We start from the raw sequence: 10,182 nt of genomic DNA, 5'->3' as shown, positions 1-10,182 counted from the left end.
CTATTGTGTGTTGTATCTTGTGTACAGGTCTGTGGAATCTGGTTTTATTTGGTAGACTTGAACATTTGAAGAGTCAAGAAGTTCTGCATAGTCTTTATTCTGTGGTTTCAAAATATTGTGTAGGATTCTTGCATTTAACCCTTTGGTTGCCAAGCATGCATCCTGCACAAGGCAAGTGTTCATGGCTGAAATAAAGCTTTTCTATTCTGCCAGCTCAGCCATTTCAAGTGAAGTCTGGGTTATTGTTGGGATTCTCAACTTTCTTACAAGGCCTTGTGTGCCCCCAAAGTGGGGGGGAGGGGGGGTCTGTGATTACTGACTCCTCGGATTACTATCATGCTTGGGTGGAGAGTATAAGGTGATTAGTCGTTGCAGCTCTATTCTCAATCTACTTGGTTGGTAGTCAATTAGTTAGACTGCTTGCAGCTCCACACACCGTCCCCACTTACACAGCTGTGCACTAAGTCTGATATCAAGGTGGAGACACTCACCACTCCTGGACTCGCATAGAGCACATGGGAACTTTCTCTACAGAGCAGGCCATCCCAGCAAAAAAATTTGAAGAGCAGCATTCAGGTGAGATGGCTGGTAACTGGGGGCACACTGACCAGGGCTTGGAAACTGTTGAGCACTGATGTGGGGAGCCTGTGTACAGGAGGTTTCTGGATTCCTCCCCAGTTCATGTCAAACATGCCTGTCACTACAGGTTAGCAGATCTACTTTCAGGGCAGGATATCTTGTGGTGTCCATACTGTGCAAATTTTGGCTGGTTCTAGAACCGGTTGAATTCACACAGTGGGTGCTGCTGTTGGTACACTTTCTGCCAGCATCCCTCGTCTAGCTGGTTGGAAAACCTTTGTTCAAACAGCGTGCAGCCACTGAGCTGCAGGCTGTGTATTCTTACAGGAAACTGGGGGACCACTGTGAATGCAAAACGGTGGGGATTCCTCTATTGACACTTGTAGTGTCGATGGAGAAATCTGCTTTATATAATTTTTTTCTCCAGCCTGCAGGTTGTAATATTTTAAAATAGAGCAGTGAATGGCCAGCCTTGGTCCCTGTGATAGAACAGGTTTTACGCCATGCTGTTAGTCATCTTTCAGGCCCACAAATTCTGTATAGAATCCACCAGCTATAACAGGCTCTCTGTGGACATGTCCCAATATTTATTTTTGCAGTGCCCTGGGGATTTCTATGTTTTGCTCCAGGTCTTCTACACTTCCAGTCTGTGGTCCTGGCATTTGGCTGGCGTCTGCACCCCAGGTGTTATGAAATGTAGGCCCCCAATACTAGCCTCACTGATCTTCTGGAGCATTCTGATTGTGGCCTATCAAGATAACCTGCTGAATGAACAGTTGGCAGACTATTTCTGGCTGTCTAGACCTTGCAGAGGTCGGGTCTTGGGGTGTTTAGAAATAAGTGTGGGGACTGGTGCTTATTGCTTAGAATATCCAGTCCTGAAGCCAGATTTAATTCACACTCCACTCCCAGACTTGTGCTCTTCAGTCCAGGAGTCAACTGATTTTGCTTCTGAATGGGATTCCTGGGGCTGATGGCAGCCTTTTCAGGCAATCTAATTTTATCTCCAGACCCCTACAACGCATCATTGTGGGTGGGGGTAAGTCACTCCGTGGAGAGACCAATTCTTCTGGTACGGAAGACCAAGTTGTGCTTGGTGGGTTGGGAAAGTTCCCCTTCCATTGTCTTCAGAAAGATCCTCACTATGGATTTTAAGCTGGAGAAGAGTCCTGGGTGTGGGTACAGGGACTTTGGACATCTGATAAATCTAGTCTCCTGGTCTAAATTTTAAAACTGCCGTTTGGTTGTTCTTGAACAGTGGATCTCACAGCTTGGAGTTCATCCTGCATGCACAGGTGTTATGCTGGGTCAGACAAAGATGGCTGAAGATCCTGATGTCAGTAAAATTGAGCGTGTTTGTGGATGCTGCATTGTTGAAGTGGAGGTGAGCAATGTTTCAGACATAGGCCCGAGTGCTGCATTGTCTACATTTCTTGGTTATTTATCTATTGTTTATAAATATTCATCCCAAACGTCAAATATACTTTTTGATCTAGGGTCAAAAATAAAGGAGAAATACTGACCTGATTCTTGATCCTTCAGCAGTGAATGGTGCACCATTCTTGGAAGAAGTCAACCGTTTTGGGTGTACTTTTAAGAGATTGTTTAGACTTTTATGGACACTAGACATGTGCGTTTCGTTGCGATCGAAATTCCGAATTTCGGAGCATCTGAATGGCAGTTTCCGAATTATATCCAAAATACGAAATTCCGTTAACTAATTTCGGATCCGAATTTCTTTGAAACAGGAACTAATATTACCCCTGTAAATGAGGTTGAACATGACAAGATTTTTTTTTTAATCTGAGATACGGATCCGCTGATGCATTACAATACACAGTTACACACACAGGCAGGAAATACGAAATTCCGTTGACGTATTTTCGTTCCGTTACGAACATTCGTTATATTGAAGGTAAAAAGCAAAGTACATTTATATTGGAGTTGATGGTAGTTTTTTTTTTTAAAGTCCGGAATTTGGAATACGGAATCCGTTAACGGAATTCGTATTTCGTTTTGGTTGACCAATCAGAGGTTCTCCTGCTGCTGAGAGTTGCATTACAAATACAGGCAGTAAATACGAAATTCCGTTGACGTATTTTTGTTCCATTACGAACATTCGTTATATTGAAGGTAAAAAGCAAAGTACATTTATATTGGAGTTACTGGTAGTTTTTTTTAAAGTCCGGAATACGGAATCCGTTAACGGAATTCGTATTTCGGATAAAAAAAAACTACCACTCCAATATTAACAAAGGTATTTTGCTTTTTAACTTCATAACGAATGTGCGTAAAGTTACGAAAATATAACCGCCACTAGCGAAAATTCGTATTTCGTACGAATTACGAAATAACGGATATTCCGAAACGAAACAGAACGAATTTTTTGACGGCGCACAAGTCTAATGGACACTTTATGTTTAGAATTCAAATTTTTGTGTGTAACTAATTTATGGACATTTACTTTGTTTACATTTGTGCAAAATAACACTGAAGCACTTTGTATTTGAAGGTTTGTTATATATATGATTTGTGTTTTTTTGTTATTTTTCACTATTATATATAGAAAAGTTCTTTAGGCTCCGTTCACACCAGGGCATTTCGGTCACGTGGATTTTGCCGTGCTGAAACGCCTACATAAACAATCCCATACATTCCTATGGAAACAGTTCATGCAAGCGGGCAAATCCACGCGATCAGAAACGTCTGCCACCCAAAATGCCCCCCGTGCTACTTTTGTCGCGCTGATCAGCTCATTTTCCTTATAGATCTCAATGGAAATGTGCAGATCAGTGCATTTTATGGCGTTTTGTTTGCGTTTCAGTTCTGAAACGCAATTAAAAACGCCCAAAACATGTCCTTTCATAAATCATGCTGAAACGCTGCCACCCTGGAGTGAATGGTTCCTTAAAGCAGTGTTTTTTAAAACAGGCACTTAACCCTTGCAGTGTGGAAGTAGCCCCACTGCAAAGGTTACTGTTTAAAAATCCTGGAGTGGTTCTTTAACTTGTAATTGGGAACTCACCTATGTAGATCACTGGAGCCAGTGGTTACCTAGGGGGAGGCTGTGCTGATTTATGCCATAATCACTCAGCAGAGACTGATTGCCTCTGCCAAGCAATTTATGGCACGGTGAGGTGCAAGATCAATCTAACCAGAACTTGCCTGCCTTTTTTGGACGATTTCTTAAGGGACCGTAATATACAGGGGTACGGGTACTCCTAGAATGAGATCCTAATAGGTTGGACTTGATGGACTAATGTCTTTATTCAACCTCAAATACTATGTAACTATGTAAAAAATAAAATAAGGGACAAATAAATGAATGTATTTATTGCATTTTTTTAGCTGTGCTGGTTTTGTAAAAAAAATACTATAAAAAAAAAACTTTTTTCCCAGTTTTGATTTGAACGTTTTTTTCCTTTTTTTTTTTTATATTTTATTTGTCCTAAGTGAGGCGTTAGACGCACATATGTGATATAAATATGTAGCCCTATCTGTCCTCTAAAAAACAATATATAATATGTGTGGGTGCACTTTGTAAGAAAGTATATTACTGACGTGGAAGAATCACACAGCAAAAATGTCAAAAGTGTGTCAGTCATTTACGAACAGAAACTAAAAACAAGCTCAGTCATGAAGGGGTTAAAACAGATTTACATTTTAAGGCCTGTCTGTTATTCTCCTGTATGTTTGTAACTACTTGCCTGGAAAAAAGGCAAATGCCAAGTGCTACTCTGAGATATTTGTGCCCAGAATTTTTCCAGTTCCACAGCTAAAGAATGGAACATATTCCCAGTAAAGAAAACAAATTCAGACTAAAAGTTAACCAGCTACTTTTCTATATTGAAAAGTTGAAACTATAACCAGAACTGTAAATCTGTTGCTCTCCATCCATATCTAAACACTATCACTGTAATAGGCTGGCAGAACGTATCCAGGTAGAATCTGGAATCAGTCACACTCCTTGGACAGTCCTCAACACAAAGAACATTTACCAAAACTACTGTGGTCGGAGGTAGCTGTACATCTCCAATGAAAATACTAACCTTCCCATATTTGCACATTCTCTGAGTTGCTGAAAACAGGTAGTAGACTAGTCTAACCTGGTCAGTTCTACTCTGCTGGTTCATAAAAAGGCTGGTTGGGTACCTGCAAGCAAGTTAAATGCGGGATATGCTTTCTGATGATGCTCTTCTGTAAATGTGTTCAGTGCCATATTGGTGAAATCATTTTAGAAGTGTAGGGGAATACGGACTATGGTTCTGTTAACTTCATTTACTCTACCAATGCCTATCTAACCGAACCTGCGTCTCTTTTTTTTTTTTCCCCCCCTCTCCCTCTTGGGGAGATTATCTTGGTCCAAAGGGCATTGATATCACCTCACGACTGTAACAACATTGTTGCACATGTTGCGTGTTCCATGATTGGACTTTTTGTTCATGCCTTGCCTTATTTTGTTACATGTTGTATAATGTGTTTTTACTGAAAATAGAAATAAAATACTCAATAAATTTAATGAACAAAAAGAAATTGCACACACACCATTTCACACATCTCATTTATTGATACATTTCGATTTGACTTCATTGCTCCCATATTTTACATACTGTGTTTTATGATTAACATAAATATGCCATTCTATTTAGGCATTTTCCTCCTCTTGGCATATATCACATATATCTATAAATTAAACTAATCAATATCAAATGCAAAAGCAATATTTGTCTTGAAATGCATGAAGGTAATACAACAAAGAAACAATCCAGGTAATAAAGATCTAATGCTATACCTCGTTTGACGGCCATCCTAAAGCTGAACTCTAGTGAATAAAAAGATTTTGGGCGATATAGCAGTCACATAATTTACCTGTAATAAAGTGTACCCTATGTCATGCTGGTTACTTTAAAAATCCCCCCAGCAGTGAAGCTGCATCCTACACACACCTGTGATAATCTGATGCTGCTGAGAGGTAGTGGCTGTGACTTTAACCGTTGAAAGGAAGAAGCTTTTACAAAAAGCTTAATTATTTCATTAGTTAATGCCTCAATACTGAGACATTAATGAATGACTGTTTAATGCTGAGAATCAGCAAATACCGGCATTACAAAGCCTGATTTAACTCGTCACGTACAGTGTATGTGGCCAGTCATATAGGCACAAAGTGACAGGACGTACACTGTACGTCTCCCGTCACGGAGGGGTTAATGGATTCTGCTGTGACAGTGATGGATCCACCTCTCCGTCCATTCAGTTCATTCACAAAACTCCTTGTATTATTTTCACAAAATGCACAGCGTTCTGTGAATAGACGAGGGAATCCCACTCTTCAGCCGCCCCTCCTCTTCTCTTGTCCATCCACAGAACACCTTGTACGCTGTCAACATTATTAAATTAGTTTTATGAATGGATGAGAGGGGAGGAAGAACAAGGGGATCTATCAATGTCACAGCCGCTGCTTCTAATCCTTGCGGTGGCAGAAGATCATGGCTATGAGTAGGATTCATCTTCATGGGAGGATTTTTAATGTCGCTACCAGAGCATTTTTTTTTCATTTTTCAAACACGTGAAGAACTGAATTTTTGGTTACAAAATTAGCTTGAACCCCCAAAACAATTACATGTTTTTCTTCTAGTTGCAATTTATGTTTTTAGGGAAAAATACACTAAAATGAATTTTAATGTATACAAACACAATATAATATCAATTTTCTTGGTAAACCATTAAAGATGGAGTTGCATTGGGTAAATAGATATCATGCCAAGCCTCACAACTGTGTGTGCCTGTGAAATGAAAAAACTGTGAAAAAACTAAAGTACCCAGAATTGCCCGTAGGTGAAGCTTTAAAAGCCTTTATAGCATAATGGAAGTGAAAGGTCCTTTTAATGGGGATATCAGGGGGTCTATTAGACTCCTAATGTCACCTATGGACCCCACAGAAGTTGATGAAGGACAGATGGTGCTTCACCAGGATCTTCTCTGGCCACAAAGGCCGGAGGAATGACAGTTTGAATGCGGAAGTTGGTGAATCGTCATCCTTTCCGGGTTCATTCGCTGGAGGGGAGATCAGACAGTGGATGTGTGCTAAATTCCCACCAGTCCACCTGCCATGCTAGTTCTGAGCACCCATAAGGGACAGCAGAGCCTGGGATACATGGCGGGAGTAGCGAAGCGCCATCATAGGCCAGTACGGTGATCAGGCAGCTCTACAGCAACCCAGATTGCTTGTAAGTGAAAGTCAGGAGCCTGCTTAAAAAAATCAATACCAAGATCATGGCTGCTACTGCTGATCTTGTTTTAACCACTTTAGGACCACGACGTTTATATCTGCACTGTGGTCCTAAAGTGGTCAAAGTAACCAGCAGCCAGCAGGACATAAAATACATTTCATTAGAGGTAAATTATGTGACTTGTGCTATATCACCTGATTTAATTTTTTTTAAACTAGAGTTAAGTTTTCAACGGGCTATGTCTATAGTTGCTTTAAGTTATCCTAATAAGATTATATTATGTGACTATAGAATTATAAACATAAAAAAATACAAAAAACTGAAACCCGCTCATCATTTTAGATTTTTATAGCCCATCTCCAAGCAAGTCAAAAGCTACCCTCGCAGTGGGGCTACCCTTGCACCACAAGGGCTAAGTGCTGGTTTCAGTCTAGGGGCTGGAGTAAAGCAGATTTACTTACCTCATCCCTGCTCCTGCCAGCTCCCTCTGGGCTGCTACACTGGTCCCTGAAGCCTCTTCTCTGTTCTTTTCGGCAGTCTAAGGACTGCTGACGTCATCACGTCTAATGCAGAGTCCAGAGACCTGCATTTGATTTGGGGACACTTAAAAACATTCCACCAGCTGGAGTGGAGGGGGAGAAGATGACAGCACTGGCCGCTGGGGGAGTGGGGAGCAGGTAAGTAAATCTGATTTACTACAGGCCCTAGAAGGAAACAGCACTTAACCCTTGCAGTGCGTGGGATGCCCCCACTGCAATTGTAGTTTTTTGGTTTGCCTATAGATGGCCTTTAATTAAAATATAAGCACAAAACATTTTCTTTGCTTTGGATAGATTAGGTAACAGTGATGAAAGTGCCTAGGTTCAGTTCACTTGGATGTTTGCTAACTAACAAAGACTCTGTCTGGGTCACATCCTTGATTGCTAGCAAACAGGCAGCAGTTTAGCGGGCAGCAAACCAGCCAAATAGCTTGCTCGTTTGGCGAACTGCAGACAGCATGGGCAGGTTTGCCATCTGTGTCTAACTGAGGAGAATTACCTTCACTTCTTGTCCTGTAGAGTAAACAGTAAGAGGAAATATCTCCAATTAAGGGGAAGCCCCAGACAGTTATCACAACTCAAAATTCTTTAGTTAATTTCACTTTTAGAGTCAAATAGAGAGGGTAAATCTCCCCAACAGGGAAGCCGACAGCAATAAAAGCCCGATTGCAGTTCTACACCTTCCCTACTCATCCAAAACTACAAAAAGTGTTGGGTTTACATTTTCACCTGCAGGTGGCACTGTTGCATTCAACAAGTGATTCCTGAGTTACATAACACAAGTACATTCTCTTCTCTATCAGTTTAAAACTTCCAGTGCAAATTTGTAGCTGAAGCGCTTTATCTGAATAATAAAAATTGCTTTTAAATAATAAATGTATTTTATATAATAGGTCTTTAAATGTTACATAGCCATCATATCCCTTATGTACTATATGTTTTATATTGCTAAATTCAAATACATTTTATGCTACACCAATCATTTTCTGTAACAATAGCCAGTTAAAAAGGAACACTGAGTAGTCTGAGTGTAAATTGCTTAAAACCCAGCACCGAAGTGTGCCTCTTTATGCACTGAATAGGCATCCATGGTGCCATCCTCCGGCAGGTAAACCTGGGTTCTGTGGAACCTTGGGTTCCCCAGAAGTTGCTAGAGGTTCCTAGAACAGTGGTGGATTAAAGTTATGGTGCCTGCATATTTGTGGCCCCAATGCCACTTGGCAGAGTCAGTGGAATGGAACCAGTAGAGCCTCTCCTTCCTTTTCTCAGGTAAGTGACCACTGACACCAGTAATCATGTTAGCTGTCTGTAAAGGTGGGCATTTTTTCCACTGACGATCAATGAAAGGAGCACACTCCCTATTGTCCCCCAATGTATAGGAAGCCTACACGGACCGCCAATGTAAAGAACGGGAACCCCCACTGTCCCACAATGTGTGGGGCCACTACACTGACCACCAGTGTAATGGGCATTCTTTCCAATAACTACCTGTCTTACAGGACATTCTTTCCGCGTACCACCAACAAAAGGGGACCATCCCTCACTGACCACTATTGTGTTGTGGCTAATATACCACAACTTTTATACAGAATCAATTTTATCAGGGGTTCCTCAATACCTCTACATTATGTCAAGGGTTCCTCTTTAATAAAGAGGTTGAGAAAGGCTAAGATAAGCAATAAAGTCTCACTGAAAAGCCCCTTGCAATAGAACAGCTTTCTGTATATGCCCTTACCTAAAGGTCACTATTGATAATGTTTACATCTAGCAGCTCTTGTGCCTAATGCTGTAACTTAAAGCAACAATGGAATTTCACTGTGTGCAAGTTTAAGTAATTCACCATGTTAATGCTCATTATTGATCCTTGCCTGATTAATATAACCCGATTGATTGTACGTAAAGTTGCAGGCATCCATTTGCTGGTGAACACAATATACTTTTTGCTATAAAGCATTGGCATCACTTATGCATTTTCTGAGTTATAGGGTGATGCTGTTATGTCTATTAGTTATGTCTATAAATGGTTTTCCCAAATATAGTGACTTATTTATTTATTTTTTTAAAGACCATGTCCCCTTCTACATTCAGGGCAAAGTAACACACTATCTTTAAAGCCCGCCCTCTGACCACCTTTACTTACCTTTGCAGTGCTCCCCTTCCACTCTTTCAGCAGCAAATACAAAATCTAGGTTCTTCTGGATATGGGGGAGCAGGTGACCTTCTCCCATAATGCAGTGCTTGTTTTCGGTAGTGGAGAGTACTTCGAAAGTGACTATAACTACATAAGGTGTGGGCTTTATAGAAACCCTATCAATTTGCCGTAATAAGTAATATATCAGAGTCTCTTTAAACATGGAAACATACACTGTTTTAGTATTCCCTTCTGAAAATCTTCCATATCAACCAACATTTGCAATAAACGCATTATCTACTAACTACTTCGATAAATGCAAGTGAAATACTGCACAATAATAGCAAGAGTCTCTTGATAGCAAAGTCATCTACGCATCTTCCGCTCTTCCTCTTGTACATCACTGCTACTTGGATTTGACCTACTTTATAGATAGAAGGCTAAATGGTATTGTCCAGAGATTCTATAAACAGCAACCACAATTCAGATTAGTGACCAGGGAATGCCAGAAATAGCTTTACTCACATGATGCAAATCAGTGGTGAAGATCACAAAGAATGCTAGCATTTGTGTTTAAAATGGATTTGCAATCTATTTTTTAAATGCAGGATGTTGAGTTGAAATAATGTCCGTTAACTAAGAAAGAGTTTATGACTCCCCCCCCCCCCCTTTTTTTTCCTTTTCTTTTCAACATTCGTCCACA

General features: G+C 40.5%; 1 protein-coding gene across 1 annotated transcript in view; it reads right to left on the bottom strand.

The window, feature by feature from the left end:
* Nucleotides 1-6,499: 6,499 nt before the first annotated feature.
* GPR1 (G protein-coupled receptor 1) overlaps nucleotides 6,500-10,182 on the bottom strand; it is a 4,807-nt gene continuing 1,124 nt past the window's right edge. Inside the window, exons 2-3 of the mRNA XM_018560586.1 lie at nucleotides 9,489-9,642; nucleotides 6,500-6,633 (exon numbers count right to left, since the gene is read on the bottom strand). Coding sequence (XP_018416088.1) covers nucleotides 6,500-6,633; nucleotides 9,489-9,642 — 288 coding nt within the window. The remainder of the gene's footprint in view (nucleotides 6,634-9,488; nucleotides 9,643-10,182) is intronic.

The sequence above is a fragment of the Nanorana parkeri genome, unplaced genomic scaffold, assembly GCF_000935625.1.
Source record: "Nanorana parkeri isolate BGI_ZX_2015 unplaced genomic scaffold, ASM93562v1 scaffold467, whole genome shotgun sequence".
NCBI classification, from domain to species: Eukaryota; Metazoa; Chordata; class Amphibia; order Anura; family Dicroglossidae; genus Nanorana; species Nanorana parkeri.
Note: the sequence above shows the minus strand (reverse complement) of the source record. Positions and strands in the feature narration are given on the sequence as shown.